Below are 20,156 nucleotides of genomic sequence, written 5' to 3'. Positions count from 1 at the left end.
AGAACAACTCAACTGCATCAGGAATATTTAATCTGTACATCTCGGTTTGGTTATTTCAGCTCAGCTAAACTTGGTCAAAGTTTACTGGATTATTTATGAGGGCTATAACCCAAGACATGTGGCTCATAAACAAAGCTGGAGGCATCTTTACCGCTTTAAATCAATAGACCTTTGCTTTTAGACCTTTGAACGTTTATTCAAATGAATCTGACTCCATGCTGAACAAATGAGCAAAACCGTTTCTATGCAAATTATTTTGCATCAGAGCTCAAGTGCTCCATGCATGTTGATCCAGTTTTATATAAAAAGGCAAGACCCCCCGCCCCCAAATAATCAAATTAATAAAATAATAAAAAACGCTGAGAAATAAAAATGTGAAAATGCAGAGTAATAAAGTGGGAAAAATTCAAATAAATTTGTGTATAGTTTTTGTTTATCTAAATAAATATTTATAAATAGGGCATTAAAGTAAATAGGGCATTAACTGGGCATTAATTATAATAAAAAATAAAAATAAAGAATAGGTAAAATAAACTTAACATATGTATAGAATTTATCTTTTTGCAACTTTTTATAATTTTATTTTTCATTAAAAATAAGGAAATTACATGCATAGTATTTTATGTTTTTATCAGAATTAATGCCCCAGTATTAATTATACAGTATTAACCTGTATTATTATATAAATATAATATAAAAAGTGTGTGTGTGTGTGTGTGTGTGTTTATCTATTCTATATTCTGTATTATATTCTCTGCATAAAGTCTCAGTATAGTGGGTATTAATATAAATATGACACTTTAGCTTTCTGTTTTCCTCTAGGAGAGCAGAATAAAAAAATCAGCAAAAGTCAGAGTCACAGAGAGAGAGTCTGAAACACACACACACACACACACACACACACACACACACACACACACACACACACCGTGACTCCGCCCCCTTCGTCTTTATTCAGTGCTTCTCAGCCTGAAGGACAGAGAGAAAGAATCACAGATCAGGACACCAGGAGGAGAGACGGGCCGAACACACCGAATCATGGCCACAGCAGACACGAGACCGCAGCACATCCTTCCGTCCGATCCCCGCGCACCGAGCCTCATATCACGGATCACCGGCACCAGAACCGAGCTGACTGACACCACGGCGGATCCGCGGCCAGAATGAGGGTGATTTACGTCCAGAACGCCGGCGTGGTCGCTGCTTTCTCGCCTGAGATTTTCTGCGGTAGATTAAAACAAAGGAACAACAGAAAAATCATGATCGAACGCGCCACGGGAAAGAGAACACGTCATAACGGAGTAGAATACGTCATAATGGTATAGAACGCGTCATAATAGAATAGTGCACAATAGATACATTGTCGTTCTAATTGTGATTGATACATTGTAGCAGTTTATTAGTGCCATAAAACCACATGGCAGGTGTTTATTAGTTTCTTTTTAATAATATGCCTTTTTAGTCCGTTCATAGCCCTGTTTTATCGTTCATAATTAGACTGGGATTATTACTTTCCTTTAGATAGCCAACCATAGCCGGCTATAGGTAGAATAGATAGACACCTCATTAAAATAAGAGTCATTATTGACAATCATTAATTAGTTTATATGTTAACATAATAAACCTTTGCATTGTAATTTATTTATTTATTTATATGCTAATTAGCTATAATAATTAGGTCTTATATTATCAATATTTCAAAGCATTTAGTCAAGATATTTAAACATAGAGGAAGGTGTAAAATATCGTCCTCCCACGTGATGGAGACACATAGGCCAGGTGACCCGCCGGGCCCCTCAGTGGTGGCGGAGGCCCCTGAGGGCCCCGGTGAGGTCAAACGCAGCAGCTCTGGTGTGAAGAAACATCATCACAAACACAACCTGAAGCATCGCTACGAGCTGCTGGAGACCCTGGGGAGAGGAACGTATGGCAAAGTCAAGAAGGCCATCGAGCGCCATTCTGGAAGAGAGGTGAGAGCTTCAAGCATCTGATAAATAAATCAATCTAATGTAGTGGTTATACATCTGAACTGCTATCCAGAAAGTTGTAGGTTTAATTCCTGCATTAACCTCTAGTTGAAACATACTGTTGTGGTTCCATAGTGATATCAGATGGAAATGCCACGATACATTGATATATACCATTGACTGAACTTTTGTATCAAAAAATCATTTGATAAATGAACATAGACCTGGCCTGGACCTTGGGCCGGCTGCAGTTTGTTGTTTAGGGTGTCAGCTCTGCTATAAAATCTGTTGTTGTGTTTGGCTCATTTCAGTCCATCTCATGGGAATTCCACCCCACGCTTGTGCGGCGCACGCGTTCGCTTGTGCAAGAGCAGATGTTTTAAATCTCATGTAAAGTTGCTCCAATAGCCCCAATGAAACGCATCACTCTTCAACCAATTTACCATTTCTGTTGCAGTTGGGTTCAGAGGTCACTGCTGACCACTCTTCGTAAATAATAATGCAACCAGCGCCAAATGTGTTAGAGACCTTGAGTTCTGAAACCTCAGGTCGCTAATGAACTCTTGACCTAGATGCTAAGTTCTGCTGTGGGCATCTAGGTCAGGCAGGGCTTTAGTGTTCATTTGTTCATTAATCAAACATACCGGATTCATTCGGCACACTTTGGCACGTGGCTATGGTTGTTGTTTAACATTGTCCTCTAAATAGCTCAGTCACCACAGAACCTGGAACAGCTACTAGGAGCAATAAAATCTTTCCATTGTGCTAAAGTTCCACCAAAAATGAAAATTTGGTAATTTACTCATCCTCATGTCAGTCTTAAAAATGTCTTAGTGTTTTTGGTCCATTCTCTGAAAGTCAGTGGGGTCCAATTTTGTTCAAAACAGCTCTTTCACCTTGAGTAGATCTGTTCATTGTTTTAAGGATAAACATTAGCATCTGGCTGATTTGACTAGCTTCTACCAAGTAACTGATGAACCTGGATTAAAATACAGTAGAGTTTGATTGGATGTACAGCTTTTAATGACAAAAGAGACGGGAATAAGCTAACTTTGAATGACTGTATAGTTAGTTATGTTTTGTTATTAGCATTTAGCTTTGTTTTTCACCTCAGGAATAAATCTGCAACCCATTCTAGCAGTTGAAATGCCCTCTAGTCATGTATATTTCCATGGAAACACTGTTGTTGGTGGCTGTTATGGGCTGTAAGCAGATATATAGTCATCTTTTAGTTTAATAATTTACAATCCAGGCTATTTCACAACACATACAGCCATATAAACACACACACAGGTCTGAGTGTATTGGTGGGCAGAGTGCCATCAGAGTGTTGGCAGGCTGTTGAAGAAAGTATGAGTGCACACTAACAGACCTAAAAATAAAACGGCTCATACACTACACATACATGTTTTTTCGTTTACCTCAAACTCAGACGCATGGTAAAACATAATTTGTCATGCGTGTTTGTGGGCCCATAAACATAAAGTCACTCAGGGAGACATGCGGTGTTGTTTTTTGGCATGAGATTAGTGTGCTTAGCAGGAATTAGTCAGAAAAACTGTTAACCAGCCGGACACGCTGTCTGTAATGAGTTACAGCACAGACGTATAGATAACAGACATAGAAAGCACTGATAACTGCTATAGAGACTAAACATTAATCATCACAGAGTCCTAAAACACACCTATAAATGTACAGCACTTCAACATTTTGATTCTTTCTCCTATATGTGATAGTTTACTCAAAATGTCAATTCTGTAAACATTTAATCATGCTCATGTTGTTCTAAAACTGAATGACTTACTTTCTTTTGTGAAACATAAAAGAAGCATTAGCACCCCTTTGTGGCATCACTGAGAACATTGCATTGTGACACATTTTAGTGTGACTTCACGCTTGCATACGTAGAAGTGATTACATACTTGCATTTCACATTTTGCAAAGCATTTTAAAATGGGCATTCATACCTAGAAGCATTTGCATTCATTTTGAAACACGTTCGAATGCAACGTTGCATTAAATTGGCTTTGCTTGACTAAGAATATTTGCATTTGAGTTATAAATTGCATTCTGATTTTCTAGCCCAACAAAGTTTGAAAAAGTACTTTTGTACCTAAAAACAATCACGTTTTTAGATACACTGCATTACGGAATAGCACTGAATAACTTGCAAAAACTTGCTAAAATGACCTTTTCTGCTTGCGTTGTGTTAATAGTGTTCTGGTACATTTTAGAATGCTACAATGTGAAATCACACTTGCATACTTAAATTGAATTATTAATTGTGTTCTGATACATTTTGCTTTCACATAGTTATGAATATAATTTTGAAAAATGACACAATGCAACATTGCATTCAGTCAAGAGTATTTGCATTTGGCAACTTGCATTGCATTATGAATTGCTTTCTGAATAAGTCTTTGTGTTCACATACTTGCATTCCGTTTTTTTTTTTTTTTTTTTTTTTTAGCGTAATAATCTTTGAAATAGAGGTTGCGTACATAGAAACATTTACGTTTACATATTTTTATTTTTATTTTTTCTACTTTTTACATTTTGGTACACTTCTTACATTTACTTTTTAAATTTTTTACACTTGGGTACTTGGTGTTTGTGTTCGCATTTTTGCATTCCGTTTTTTTTTTTTTTTTTTTTTTTTTTTTTTGCGAAATTTTCTTTGAAATAAACCTTGCATTCATAGAAGCGTTTACTATATTTAGTGTAGTTCCTCTAGGTGATGTCCCTTGCAAAACAAACAAACTGAACGTAATGTAATAAAGCTTTACTTTTTGTTATCACATACACAGACAAACAGAAGGTTCTGACTGTTAATATAAGCAACAATCCAGAACGGCATATTCCTGACCTCTACCCCTAAGGCACTGATAACCAAAGACATTGCGTAACATATTCTTCTTTATGGCTTTACCAGCCTCAGATTCACCATAATGACCTGAGCAGACAGACAGATAGCATGAGTGTGTGAGCTCTCGCACGTATGAGCTCGTGTTTGCAATGCATTTGTGGGTATCTGAATGTACAAACAAGATCGGATGTCCACATAACGGTCAGCATTCCTTCCACAGTGTGTGATGAATAGGTCACATGTTCGTCTGATTGAGTGTTTGTTGTGTTTGTCTGTGTGTAAAAAAGGTCACTGTGACAGTGCGAAAGCAGACAGACACTTGAAAGGCCATCTTGAGCAGGAAATTAAAAAGTTGTGGAGACTTAATATCCTGTATGGGGGCCAAAACAGTCTGATAGATTGTAGTGTGTTTTAAATTCTGATCCAGGGTCAGTTAGGGTTTGGGGGTGGTTGCTAGGACATTCAGGGTGGTTGATAGGGCGCTAGGGTTGCTGGGTTGTTACTAGTGTGGTTGTCAGGGTTTTGGGGTAGTTGCTAGTGCATTCAGCATAATTGCAAAAGTGCTTGAGTTGATTGCTACGATGTCCGGGGTGGTTTTTTGCGGTAGTTGCAAGGGCATTCAGGGTGTCTGTTAGGAGGTTGCTATGACGTTTGGGGTGGTTACTAGGGTTGCTGGGTGGTTACTAGGTGGTTGTTAGGGTTTGGGGTAGATTTTATGGCATTCATGATGATTGATAGGCCATTTGAGGTTTGCCAGGGGGTTGCTAGGGTGTTTGGGGGGGGGGGGGGTTCTAGGTGGTTACTAGGGTGGTAGTCAGGGTTTCGAAGTAGTTGCTAGGGCATTTCTGCATTATTGCAAAAAATTTTTTTGATGGTTGCTAGGGTGTCCGGGGTGATTGCTAGATGCTAGCTAGGGTATTTGGGGTAGTTGCTAGGTATTTACTTGGATGGCTGTTAGGATTACGGGGTGGTTGCTAGGACATTCAGGGTGATTGTTAGAGCATTTGAAGTGGCTGCTAGGAGGTTTCTAGGGTATTTGGGTGGTTGTTAGGGTGTCCAGAGTGGTTGCTATGTTGCCTGGGGAGATTGCTACATGGTCAAGTTTTTAAAATTTTTATTTAATTAAAAAGTAGCATAACTCTACACCAGTTTTGAGGTTTCAATCATGTTACATGACAAGGTATAATACTTGTTCAAATCCCTTTCTTTGCAAATACCATTAATGAAATACAAAAACTCATCTGCGCTTTTATTGATGCTGTATTCAATTCATTTGGCTCACAGACAGATAAACAAATAAAAAGCTCCACTGGTCAGAATCCTGTTACTGCCTCTGTGGAAACGCTGTGATTTTCTTCCTGGAGATTATTTTAAACTCTTGCTCCTGCTGTGTTTGAACAAACTGCAGCATTAGTATTCCTGCCGTCTCCAGCGGACCTGGTGGGAGGTGAATACCTTCAGCTGCACATAACTTCATGAGCTCATGGAAAACACTCGCTGATGGCTTTCCAATAAAGTTCAGGGTTTGCCCATTCTTCTTTTAGAGAACTGGTCCTGGTTTCTGGATTTGTTTATGTCTTTTTATTCCACATAATCAGTTTTGAAGCATTCCGCTAGGGCTTTCCTTTTATGGATATAGTCAGTGATTTACCTTCAACTCCTTGGAAACATGTGGTTTTGGTTTCTCCAAGAAACGCGGCGGTCCGCCTGCTCGCTCACCATTAATGACAAGACACAGGCTGCTCTGAAAATAGAGGAGTGGATGGACATGTTATAGGGACCATCATTGTGGGAATGACATCACAAAACAAAAGGAATTGACAAATGGCTTCCTCTTTTCCAGCTAGGCTTTGTGATCCGCTCACTCATTGTTCCAGTTTTTCTTTAAATGGATGTGTAGCATACGCCTGGGAGTGTGCGATAGGACAGAAATAGACAGGAAATCACTACCCAAATATAATTTCCTCTTTCCTCCCCATGACTTCATCCGTCAGTCAGTCAACAGGCCATCTCCTCTTTGCCCACGTCGCATCTCCAGTTCTAGAATGTTCGTTTCTGGAGTTCTAAAACTCCAGAGGACCTGAGTGTGGAACATCATGGCCTTTATTTTTTTAACATTTTATTTTATTTATATTTAAACAATACAAAAAAAAATTATTGTTTGATTATTTATCAGTGTGAGTGTTGAAAACTTTTTATCTCACAATTCTGACTTTTTTTCTCAGACTTGCATGATATAAACTCGCAATTACAAATTATAAAGTTAGAATTGTATGATAAAAAGTCACATTTGTGCTATATATTCAGAATTACGAAATTGCAATTCTGAGAAATTAAGTCAAAAATGAAAAAGGTAATTGCAACTTCAACTCAAAATAAAAATCCAACAATCACGAAACTACAACCATACGAATAAATGAATTGCGATGTCAGAATAATTTTTTTTCTCACAATTGCGAGTTTATATCCAGGCAATTATGATTTTGTAACTAATAATTAAAAGTATATCTTAATTATCTATAATTCTGGGGAATAAATGAATTGCGATGTCAGAATTGTGTCATGTAACCTGCAATTGTGAAAAAAGTCAGAATTGCAATGTAAACTCGCAGTTGTAAGGAAAAAAGTCAAAATCGTGCAATAAAAAGTTGTAATTATTTTTTTTATTCAGTGGCTGAAATGGGGTTTCATACATATTGGAGACTGTTCAGGTCATGTGATCATATAGAGACATCAGTGTAGTGTCCTCCGGGCCCACAAGAGCCGAATAAACACGAGAGAGCTTTCATTCCGCTTCCAAACACTGCACCCTCATTTTCCCAAAAAAACATCAGGAAAATTACACAGCACAAGGCTGAAAATATGCTCAGCCGTGATGTGTGTTTAAGGGATAATTCTGTGTGTGCGTGTGTGTGACGGGATGATTACACCTCTCTGTCTGAAGAATCTACTCAGGTGTTTTTCTGACATTCAGAAATAAAAGTTTTTGTCAGAGCCATGGCTAAGTGGTTAGCTATGGTGCTAATCCTGGCAATGTGAGTTCTAAGCTGACTTGAGTCGTTTGCTGTCAAAAAAGTGGCATAAAGTTACTAAGATAAACATAACATTTTTATTATCTTTTGACACAGGAAAGATTGAAAATTAATCTCTTTCTTCTCTTCAGGTTGCCATCAAGTCTATCAGGAAGGAGAAGATTAAAGATGAACAGGACATGGTTCACGTTCGACGAGAAATCGAGATCATGTCGTCCCTTCGCCACCCACATATCATCTCTATATATGAAGGTATCTATCTATCTATCTATCTATCTATCTATCTATCTTTTCAAACTCTGCAATAAATAAAACATACAATTCTAGTGAATAATTAATAATCTTTCATTAACTATTAATAGAGTTGTGTTGTGAAGGGCAGTAAAAGCTTTGTTTTATTCATGAAATAATATTCAAATTAAACTGGATCAGCCACAATGCCACAATCAGACTTTCCCTACTCCCGACCAGCATGTGTTTCAATGGTTAAGATCTCCAGTGAAACTCTGTGTTGATTATTTCTAAAGACATTTTTGCTGCCGTCTGGTTTCTTCTGCTGAATCTGTGCCACGGTGGGCCTGGCGAGCGCTTGGCGTGCTGACTTGACTTTTTTCCGCTCAGAGTCCGTCTGGGTTTATAGGCCAGTTTATTTTTGAAGAGTTGCCGTATTTATCTTTGTTCTCTGTCATGACTCCGCCTGTGTTGTGGTTGGCCCAACTCAAAGAGGGGAGAACACCTCTTTAAATGAGTCTCTGGAGTTACCAGCTATAAATGAGTCTCTAGAGACTCTTTTTTTTTTCTTTCTCGTGTCTGGCTTTGTCTTTCATTGCTCCAGTGTCAGAGTGTCTTTCTCTTTTAATTTTGTGTGGTTTTAAATTATGTTTATGGGTTTGGGCTGGTCGTGGAAATTTTCAGATAGAGGAATGAATGTGAATTGCTTTCGTACCAGTTTAGCTGCGTGAACTTCCCAGAGGATTATTTTTATTACTCAGTAGCTGTCTGATTGCTCACAAGATTTAGAGTGACGGGTATCAAAAGTTATTCCTAAAATTCCACTCAAATGAGACAATTGTTGACATATGATAAGAAAATAAAGCTATAAAATTAGATGAGAAATGTTTTAGCTCATATCGAGATTATTTGAGTTTTTTTCAGGAGAACCTTCTGAGGAGCAGGAAACTTGAGCAAAGTCTCCTTTTAGTTGAATTTAAGCTCATTGTGAGCTATGAGAAACAATTGAGATGATCTCATTTTGGATTTTCCTTTCCTACAGGCTGCATATCACTGTCAAATTTATCACTGAGCTCCGATATTTAGCATCACTGTAAGAAGACTGTGATTTACTCTCTTTGACACAGTAAATCTGTGTTATGTTAACTCTGTAACCTCTCTCTCTTTAAACTGTACTTGCACAATCCCAGAAGGCCTTGCACTTGCATTCCCCACTGTTCTGTGGAAAGCGATGGTGGACAGGAGAGATTCTGTAAAAAGATGAGGACTGATTCTGGATGTGTGACAGGAGCCGGCAGCAGCGCCAAATGCTTGGGTGGGGTTATGCGTATGAGGATCTTTTGGGTTTTGCAGAAACAGCCACTTTCTGCTGCGTCGGACTGTAATTTGCTGTGTTTGTTCCTCTGGATTTTTCAGCTTCTCCTGGTCGTTAACAGACTCTGCTGTGACCTGCTGAACTTTCTGGACTGGCCACTATGAAACAAAGTCTTTTCATTTTTATGCATCCAGTAGTTTTGTACTTGTACTTTTTCATTGTGGGTTGCATTCTGAAGAAACAAGGCGCCAACGTACATGTTTATTTTTGATTGGACGTGTCCCTGTTGAAGTCTTGGCCTGTGTAAACTAGACATGGGTCACGTTATCCAACTGGTCAATTGCTGAGGTCTACAACTTTATCTAGATTTTTTCTTAACTTCTATATAGATACTTATTGTACTTCCACTAACTTGTGGAATTGCTTAATGGAGAGTAAAGGATAAAAATACTGGACAGCTTTATTGTTAATTGTATTGCTCAAAAACTCAAAACTGAAAATAACACTAGCATTTTTATACTGATTCCAATCTGGTATAATCATTAAATACACATTTTGTACAAACATACATGTATGAAACATGAATAAACATACAAGGTATAAATAAACTGATCAGATTTTCATGATATTGTTTTATTCTATAGTGTTTGAAAATAAGGACAAGATAGTGATCGTCATGGAATACGCCAGTAAAGGTGAACTCTATGACTACATCAGCGAACGCAGACGCCTGACTGAGAGAGAAACCCGACACTTCTTCAGGCAGATCGTCTCTGCTGTGCACTACTGCCACAAGGTATGCACCATTCTTATCTATCTCCTTTCTTTTTCTCAATCCCATTCTCTTCTCAGAGAGAGCCTCATGTTTCATCAGGGTTTCCCGCAGAGCTGCACGTGCAGTTATTCAATGAAATCAGGCCATTCAGTGCGAGTCTATTATCTTTGGCTCTTGTCAGATTGGGAGGAATCTTGGAACAGACAACTGATGTGAAACAGCTTTGCATCATGGGTCACACATTTCAACGTTTAGCAGAGCTGTCGATGGAGTAATAAACCACCCATTTCTAAATTTCCTTGAAGTCTTGTGCTTTTGTGTAAAAGGGCTTTCCATTTTCTTTTAAAGAGTTTCAAACCCTAATTCAGGATAACAGGGACAATTTTCCCAGTTATCACAATGGCAAAAACTGTCCCTATTAACCTGAATTCACTCTATATTTATATATACGTCTTATATGTCTTTTGTTTTGTCTACCATTTTTGGTAGCACTTACTGTCACTGAGCATGTTGCAATGCATTATGGAATTGCATTCCCATACCTACATACCTTATTGAACAACATTAAAATGCTGTCTAATTAGGCAGATGACTAGGTTTTGAAACATAGCCAGAGTTTAAGAGAAAACGGTACCATTTCCCCATAATGCACTGTTCGGAGTAAATCAAGGTCCCTGTGGGCCTGCACTGGGTGGGTTGATTTGCAGCTGAAGATGACGTGATGTCATATCTCAGGGCAGAGGAGCTTCCAGACACTAGAGGGGAGGGTGATGAGTCATCATCGCCATGGGCAACCACAATGCGGGGGGATTTTCGGGGTGGGGTCGGCCAGAAGACATAAGAAAACAGCCTGTTAAACTGTCGATTTATAGTCCCATCTGCTAAACGCTGTGCATGCTGAACACATGCATCTTTCATGGTCATCAGACATCTGTAATGAACCCTCTCAGATCCTAAACCCCTTGTGGCTGGGTTTCCGGGCATGCTTTAACCCGAATGCTGTTTTTTACTTTAAAGGAAACACAAGGACTAACTGCACAATTATGTTCCAATCAAAAACTGGTGTCTGAACAGAACTGGAATTACAGAGAGTGTTTGTGGAACAGATGTCAGTGGTTAACAATGATTCTGTTGGTTGTGACAGTAATACCTCAGTTTTCTGAAGTGCATTCTGACGCTTTCTTTACAGAATGGTGTTGTTCACCGGGACCTGAAACTGGAAAATGTGCTACTGGATGAAAACTGTAACATAAAGGTGAGAATGCTTCTGAAACAGTGGTTATGCCTAGTTCACATCCTATGTAGTGTAGCAACATTAGGATTAGTGTGTCCCACAAAATAGTACATGGAAAAGATGCTATACTGATTCCAATTGATTTTCTTCACCTCAGTAGTATTTACATGCAAGTATGTTATTTAAAAATTAAGAACTGGTGGGCTTCATTCATGAAATATAAGCAGAACGAGCAGAACATTGGAAAAATCACTCCTTCTGAAAACAAACACTTACTCGTGAAAAGTTAACCAGGAAAATAAACTTTTTGTTTTGCATTATTTCTCTAAAACCAAACACTGACGTATCTGTCGTTCATTCAGATTGCTGATTTTGGTCTGTCGAACCTGTATCATAAAGACAAGCTCCTCCAGACCTTCTGTGGTAGTCCACTGTACGCATCCCCAGAGATTGTCAATGGCAGACCGTACTGTGGTCCAGAGGTAAGGCATGCTCAGATAAAGAAGGCTCTACAAGCTGCTCTTTATGTTGAACTTCTTTCCAGGGTCATAAAAACATGCTGGAATGGTTTACTACAGGCCTACATGACGTGATGCACAGACATAAACCCTTGAGGTTTGCATCATCGTAAATGAAACACCCCACAGTTTCATTATGCTGGCGTGTGAAATCCACTGTGAGTGGCTGTGATCTATCATAGACAGTCTGTGTGGTTAGTGAAGCCTTATTCTGCTCTTTGATGGGATTATCCTTCCACAGACCACTAGGAACAGGCAAACACATGCCTTGTGCTTCCATAACAGAACATGGAGAGCAGCTGGAGTTTCTTTCTCCAAGTATCTCTGATTATACATGTCAAACCTCGGTCAGAGTTGAAAGGTTCTTTAGAGCTTTAAATGTGCCTCACTTGTGGTATATAGCTCAGGGCTTTTCAAAATAGAAGTAGTTTAGTGTGCCTTATTGACTTTAGTGTGCAATAATTTGCAGTTTTCCTCAAGGGTACAGAAAACACTACAATGTAGAGGATGTAATCAAAATGGTTAAACCCTTTTGAGAAATAGTTAACCTTGCAATCAATGACAGCAATGAAAGTCTCAATTTCTTTTCACCCTGGTGGCCACCTTGAGCAAAACAATTACTTTGGTCTTTAAGTGATTTCCTGTGAACTGACAACTCAAGAACCTGAAAACCATCCAGCCTGCTGTGGAGATCATGAGATTTTTGGCCTACATACCTTGCCCTTTCAACCCACCCTTCACAGGACTTACATAACTGACTGCTTAAGGTGGTATGTTGTGTAATAGAATGTCTCAGAACAGAATGATTGCATATAGAATTGAAGCCGAAAAACAGCCTAAAACCAACAAGAAAGGGAGACTGGTACTGTCTGATGATGTTTCTGCTTGCTGGAGACTCAAAAAAGTCATGCCATCAATAGATTGTTGCATTAAAGCACAGCCAGCACTAACCATCCCAGTCTTGTCATGTGATTTCTATCCCCCCTCCATATGATAGGATACCTTAAGTGTCATTGATTTAACAGTTAGCAGTAACTCAATTTTCTTTTAGAGTCAGCTGACATCAATGCCATCCATTATTTGCAGGTGGACAGCTGGGCTCTGGGGGTGTTGCTGTATACGCTGGTCTATGGTAGCATGCCATTCGATGGAGGGGACCACAAAAATCTCATTCGACAAATCAGCAATGGAGAATATCGAGAACCATCCCAGTCATCAGGTACTGGTCTTGTACGAACTCTTGTAGACAAAGTTCAGAATGCCTTTTGTTTATAAAAATGTGTACTGATATATGCAGGCAAATTTGTCTCTTGATCATGATAAACAAAAAGCTTGTTTGATCTTTTGTTTAGATGCTCGTGGTCTTATTCGCTGGATGTTGATGGTCAACCCTGAGCGACGAGCCACGGTGGAAGACATCGCCAATCACTGGTGGGTAAACTGGGGTTGGAAGACCAGTGTGTGCGACTGTGAATCACAACGGGATGCTGGCTCACCCATGCTGGCTCGTCTCATTGACTGGCAGAACCGGACCGAACCTCGACCCACTAAAGCCATCCGGTCTGAGCCATTCCTGCTTGTCCGTCAACGGCCCAAAAAGTCCAAGAAAGAGAATGATGTCAGTGTGTCCCACTGTAATGGAGAGGACAGTCTGGGCCTCAAGAGACCAAAGGGCATCCTGAAGACAAGAACCTCTGAAGAGCAACGCTCTCCAAGTCTGGAAGATATAGAATCCAGTGTGGGAACCCCAGAGAAAGAATCTGGGCCTGAAGGTGAAGAGGGTGAGGAGGAGCAGGGGCTAACAGGCAACTCTCCTACCAAGGCAGTCCCTATCCTTACGAAGAAGGGAATCCTAAAAAACAACCAACAACGGGAATCGGGGTACTATTCTTCCCCAGAGCGCAGCGAGTCCTCTGACTTACTAGGTGGTAATATTACACCTCTCGCCACCAGCTCACCACCAAAGCGAGCGGTTGGTAGAAAGGGGATCTTGAAGCGCAATGGGAAGTATTCTACATACAGCGGCGCTCCTCCTTTGAGTGTCCTTGGGGAACCAGCACCTGGTGATTCCGGTTTATCCCGCAGTCAGAGTCGCCCATCTAGTATTGTAAGGGAGGATAGCGACACCATCACCAACAGTTCCTTCAGCGGCACTGACTGGCCCCCACCCAGAGCCCGCCCCAACATCAGAGGCTGTGCGTCTGCAGAAAACCTTCTCCAGCTGGCCAACTTTAAAGGTCTCCAGGCAGCTCCTCCCCTACATAGTGGGAAATTCAGCCGAGAAACGCAGGGCTCTCCGGGGGATAACAGCAGCTTCTCTCTACTAGGAGATCTTGATGATATGACTCAGGTGTACCAACAAGCCCTGGACATCAGCAACAACCTGTCATAGGGATGGGGGCCAGTTGAGAGGGGCCTAGAAAGAAAGAAGGTGGAGCAAATGGAAGGTGTTTGTTTGGCATGTTGTTGACGACCAGTGCAAAACTGGGATTCTATGAATGTGAGTCCTTTTTCAATAGGATAATAATGGAGGTTGTACACAACCAAACCTTAACTCATAACCCTTAACCCTAATCCTACCCTATCCTACTTTACCTTTACCCAACCCAATCTTATACACAGTTAAAATTTGTATCAAATACAACTTGGGGAACTACAGCCTAGGGGGATTTAAGGGTTTGAAGTAAGTAACATTTAAGTTGGTGCTCTGGGACATTTCTCCCCCTACAGGCAAGAAATAAAATGAAATGTTTACATATTAAGTATAAGGTGAGTTAGTATCACAGTAAGGCATCATGTAACGGAAGCCTTGATGAAACAAAAATAAGAGCCAACCTGAGTTTATCAAGCACCTTAAAACTCTCAACAGAGCATGTCGTTTGTGATCTTTACTTCCAAAAAAGAAACCAGGGTCTTGCTCCAAATGAACTGTTGTGTATTATTTATTAATATTTTTTGTAGATTTAGTGATACAAAACTGGTTTGGTCTGGCTGTACTGGAAGAATAAGAAACTGAAATCTCTCGTTGTCCTTGATTGGAACTGACATATATAATTGTTATTTTACTTTCTTGGTTATTGTGCTATGTGCTATATAAACTGCATATGTAACGATCAAACTTGTATTGATCCTATGAGTCGAATCATATCTATGGAATTATAGAAGTGCCTCTTTGTTTGTTTGTTTTAAATTTTTTTATTTCATATTAAATTATGTATGTCATTTCCTTAAGGTGGAGAGAGATGCCAGAGGAAGCTGTCATCAGATGAACAGCGTTTTATTATTTTTATTTTATTATTTTATTTTATTTTAGAGTTTGTATTGAATGCTTAGAAGAGCCCCAGGACTTCTGAGCACATAGCCTACCCTACAGAGATTTCAAGGTTAAGTTTGCCCCACTACTGACGAGAGGCCAGTGCTTTACAGTGCATTATTCAAGAAGAAGAATAGTCAGTCCATGATCGCCTTGAAAGGAAGTTTATTTTCAGAAACCGCTGGGTAATTCAAGGTTCCAGCATGCTGGATTGGTTGTTTTTGATTGAGTTCTGACAGGAACATGTGTGTGTGCACCATGTGTTTCTCTGGAATGGTACTCTTGTGGTTTCTTGATTGGGTTAGGTGACTGTTTAGAGTTCTGGACACCTTCACCTTAACAAGGTTTAACTCAAGGTAGAAATGTCAGACACAATCTCAGCTCCAAAGAATGTTCAGGCGGAGACAAGCTTGTTTGACTATTTCCAAAGGTTCTGGACTGTAGAAACATTGTATCTCCTTGTGTTTATCTGTTGATGCTTAGGGATTATAATTCCTCAGCTCTAAGAATAACAGATTATTGGTTCTCTGTTGAACTTTGATGTCCAAAACACTCCCGTTAGAGCTAAAAAAAAAACAAGTAGACCTATTAGTTTCAAAGCAGTGATGAGGCAGCAAATTCCAAAGGCTCTTTAGAGGCATGTTTGGACTAGATCTTAACACCATGACCCAGAGAGCTTCCCTGTGTCGTAAATTTAATGGGACAGAAGCTTTATTGTTTCAGAATCTTTAGTCCTTTGTTTGTTGTCTACCTGCAGAATTTCAAATGCCATTTTAGTTTTAAGGCTGATGTCTAAATGTTTTTAGAAGGTAAGTGTGAAGTAGCTGTAGTAGAAGGAGAGATTTTAACAAGGTGTATATGTTCATGAAAGTAGGCCTATTTATGGATGGAGGACACTTTTCCAGTAAGAGGGACACATTGAATTATTCACTGGAAAGGATGACGTAGCTTTTTTTTTGCTGCGTATGAAGAAAGGCTAGAGTAAGTGTAGAAATAGTGAGATGAAGAAAGTAGATAAAAAGGATAAGGGAAGTATTTTGTACCAAAGAAGGCGCTTATGTTAGACATGTCAGATTAAAGAGATGCTTAGTTAGCTAATTGGTTATTAGCATTAATAGAAAACATTTTTGCACCAAACATTTCAACAGAAACCGATCAAGGGAGGCATTTTGTTCAAAGGAGGTCCTGGGTAGATATTATAGACACACCTAATGTGTATTGTATCTTACTGCATTTCTGTATTGCATTGTATTGTCAACTGGATTCAGTGATCAAATTATACTATGTTAGTATTTTTATGTTATTGCGCTTCTGTTTTTGATTCTCCAAAATATTATTATTGATTTACCTTACAGAAGAACGTTGTGCGTATAATCAACAATCTCTCCTGGTCTCTACAGGTTTTCAAGTGCAGACATGCAGTGCTAATGCTAATGTCTAGCATTCGCATAAACAGTCGACCAATCACAACTACTGCAGTTTCATCAGGGTCATTTGTGTCAGAAATGTCAAAAGCCGCCTCACAGATCTGACCCAATATTTGGTGTCACAATATTCACTGTCAACCTCATTTGTCTTAATACTTCAGGACGAAGTTGAGCATCCACCCAAATGTGCCATTGCTAACCATAGTGCCATCGCAAGTGAGATTAACAGAGGCGGCCATTGCGAATCAAATTCAAACATGCTTTCAGCCAAACTGGAAATACCTGGTGCATATTAGTCAGAATCAGCATAGAGGAAAACTTGACTGGATATTGTTTAATGACAGTACTGAAATGGTAGTATTATTATGTTATTTATGCATTATTTTATTATAATTAATTACTTTTGTTGGTCAATGCCATAATCTTTTTTGGGGGTTTGGTATCAGTTTGAGAAACAAGGACTGCCAAGGTATTTTTCGTTCAGTGCCTTTGCTATCTTTTATTATTTTTGTTTAATTTTTTGATAATAAAATGATTACAATTGCATTTTTATACTCTATTTATTGGTGGTGAAGCCATTTCATTTAACAGCAGTCATATAAAGTGTGCATGTGTGAGCTTGTGTCCAGACACAAACAAACACAGAAAGACAACTGGAAGAGCAAAATAACAGAGAGATGGTGCATTGCAATCATGTGGTTGTGTTGCAAAGCTTTGGTTGTGTATATAGCTGCTTTGGTTATTGTTAAGTGGAGATATCTCGCTAACCAGCAGTGTTTTGTACCACAAAACCAAATCTGTGTAAAACCAACTCAATAAACAAATAATTTCAAAGGAGGTGATATCTGTGTCTACTTCATTTGACTGCATTAAAGGTTTATTTTTGCATTCATAAATCAAGGAATGTCCTGCATCCAATATTTCTCAGTTAGTAGACCTCAAATCTTTCCATGAACCATTTGGATCATTGATTTGCATCCCCTCTTGTGTTAAACAGGTTTTTTACGACATGATGGTGAGTAAATGATGACAGAATACTAATTCTTGATGGAACTATCTTTTTAAGCAGGCCAAAGATTTTACACAAGCCCTGAGTATGGAAAAGTGTGCATGAATGAGAGACAAGATCTGAAAGGAGAAATATATATATAGGAGAGGCTGCTGTCTTTGCCAGCGTTAATTTGATCCAGAGCTGCTCTCCAGGGCCCACGGAAACAGAACAAGAGAGCGTTTCAGCCGCGTGCCAGAGAGAAAGAGAAATTTAGCAGACCTGCTGCACAAACCAGACCGACCCAAATACAGTTGTGCTACTACTACAGTCCTTGATTTTCTGTGTATAAAAGTCCTTAGATGTGTCTCAATCTGCTGTCTAGTTCAGTAGTACAATTCCAAGGGAGTCCTATTGCCAAAAAAACTTACCAGAATGCACTTTAAAACCATTGGGCATCAGCTGCTCACCACATTTACTTGCTGGACATGTCTTATTAAATCTGCTTCGATCTTAAAAAGTATAAATATAGCTAGACAAAAGCAGTATTGAAATGATCATTTTATAAACTACAATTAGCCTACTAGCATTTATATGCATTTATTCTCCAGATCGGTACTTAGCAGGTGGCCTGGATGGCCTAGCTTTTGCTCTGAACTTGTTATTTGAAGCTGTAATACCGATCCAGGAACTGTGAGAGATTATGACTGATTATTATTGCTAAATGGACCACACACAGAAAGACGAGTCATCTCACCCGCGCTAATCAATTCAAGACACTTATAAGAAGTCCTGATCGCACTCGCACATATTCAGACTTACTGTAGTCCACAAAAGAAGAACAGACACATCTGCTTTCTCCTTTCCTCTCCCACTACCCACAGATCAACCTCTCACTCGCTTTCTCTCTCTGTTGTGGTTTGAGAAAGTTCCAGACATTCCTGAAAGGATTCCGCTCGGCAGCAGCCAGTCAGCAATGAATTCCAGAATAGCAGTACAACAGCTAAAAATAGAGACGAGGAGGATTCGATGAAAGTAAGAAAGAAAAAAACAAGTACTCTGGCGGTACCATTTAAACAAATATTTCTTTAGAAAAATAAAAAAAATAAAAATAAAGTACCATGATACCATACAACTTTTAAATTTTATTTTTTTAAATAATACCGCATAGGCTACTACAAAAGTACCATGATACCATACAAATATTCCCAAAAAATTGATACCATGGTACTGAAAATAATACCGCATAGGCTACTACAGTATTTACACGAATGGTAAGCTACTTTAAAGAATAACATGTCCAGAAACCATAGTAACATGGTACTTTTTAAAACTTTTATGTAAGTATGAGAATACCATGGTATGGTGCATGTCCAAAAAAAAGTAGCACTGTGGTACTTTTTGTTAGTATAATATTGAATGAATATTATACCAAGATATTCCCATGTTATTCCAAGGAATGTATGGTATTTCTATAGTACAAACATGGCATTACCATGTCAAACACTTCCCTTATAAAAAAATACTGTGATTGTATCAGATAGTAATTCTGTGGCACTTTAAAATATACAGTGGTACTGAAAGTAATACCATGTTATATGGTAATACCATGGTACATATCCAAAAACATGGTAATGAAATGGAGCCGTTTGTTAGTTGTAACTGCAATAGTGAATGTTTGCCATGTTTAGATACCGCGCTTTTTGCATGGTACTCCAAGGTAATTCAATGTATATGTCCCCAAAACAAAGTATTAGCATGGCATCATGTTAAAAATCTTCAAAACCAGAAGGTACTGTTATGGTACCATGGTAAAATGATGGTATCAGATGGTAATAATAGTACTTAAATGTAATTATATGGTATTTTGTGTTTCTTCCAAGAACACCAAAATATGGTGGTATCATGGCACATTATTACATAATAATGATATTACCATATGATAGTTTCAACAAACCACAGTAATAAAGTATCTTTTTTGTATGTGATTCAGTTTCTGAACTCCTGCTGTGTTTTAACCAGTGCTGTAAATGCTCGATGAGAAGTATCACACCACTAAAATATTTACAGGAAGACATCTCTATCCCAGGATAAACTCCCGTCCATCAAGTCAAAAGCTTTTTCCTCTGAAGCTCTGCACCTCCTGGGGCTGTTTTAGCACTTATTGAGTGTTGTGTTAAGAACTTCTATGGAAGTTAGGGCAGATCTTCTGTGGATGTTTGTTAGTTTCTGTGCAAGCCTTCATTTCCTCCTGCTGACCGTTTGCACTACATCTTTTGGTATCCTACTTAAAGCTGCAGGAAACACTCACTGATGCATAAAGAGCTTCATGTGTCTCAGTGGCAGAGGAAGAAAGAGTTTTAGGAACATCTGCCCTCTTTTTAAGAAGGAATGGAAACAGTTTTAAAGCAAACACTTGGAGTTGCAGCTGTGTTTTATTTGAGAGTCAGCGATTCTGTATGAAAACAGATAGGCCTTAAAAAGACAGAT

General features: G+C 39.0%; 1 protein-coding gene across 1 annotated transcript; it reads left to right on the top strand.

Moving 5' to 3' along the window:
* The first annotated feature begins 941 nt into the window (after positions 1-941).
* On the top strand, positions 942-17,515 carry LOC109067344 (NUAK family SNF1-like kinase 1). The gene is made up of 7 exons (XM_019084305.2): positions 942-1,970; positions 7,997-8,117; positions 10,056-10,207; positions 11,376-11,441; positions 11,783-11,902; positions 13,025-13,157; positions 13,291-17,515. The coding sequence occupies exons 1-7, from the start codon at positions 1,761-1,763 to the stop codon at positions 14,328-14,330; spliced, it is 1,842 nt and encodes a 613-aa protein (XP_018939850.1). The 5' UTR covers positions 942-1,760; the 3' UTR covers positions 14,331-17,515.
* Positions 17,516-20,156: the final 2,641 nt, after the last annotated feature.

Source organism: Cyprinus carpio, chromosome B25 (assembly GCF_018340385.1).
Source record: "Cyprinus carpio isolate SPL01 chromosome B25, ASM1834038v1, whole genome shotgun sequence".
Classification (NCBI taxonomy): domain Eukaryota; kingdom Metazoa; phylum Chordata; class Actinopteri; order Cypriniformes; family Cyprinidae; genus Cyprinus; species Cyprinus carpio.
The sequence above is the reverse complement of the archived record's forward strand: the minus strand, read 5'-3'. Positions and strand labels throughout refer to the sequence as shown.

Excerpts from the sequence above, each read along its gene's own strand:
- LOC109067344 (XM_019084305.2), top strand. The coding sequence starts at position 1,761 with ATGGAGACACATAGGCCAGGTGACCCGCCGGGCCCCTCAGTGGTGGCG. Across the intron at positions 11,442-11,782 it reads ATGAAAACTGTAACATAAAG|ATTGCTGATTTTGGTCTGTC; the intron begins GTGAGAATGCTT and ends TCGTTCATTCAG. Across the intron at positions 13,158-13,290 it reads AGAACCATCCCAGTCATCAG|ATGCTCGTGGTCTTATTCGC; the intron begins GTACTGGTCTTG and ends TCTTTTGTTTAG.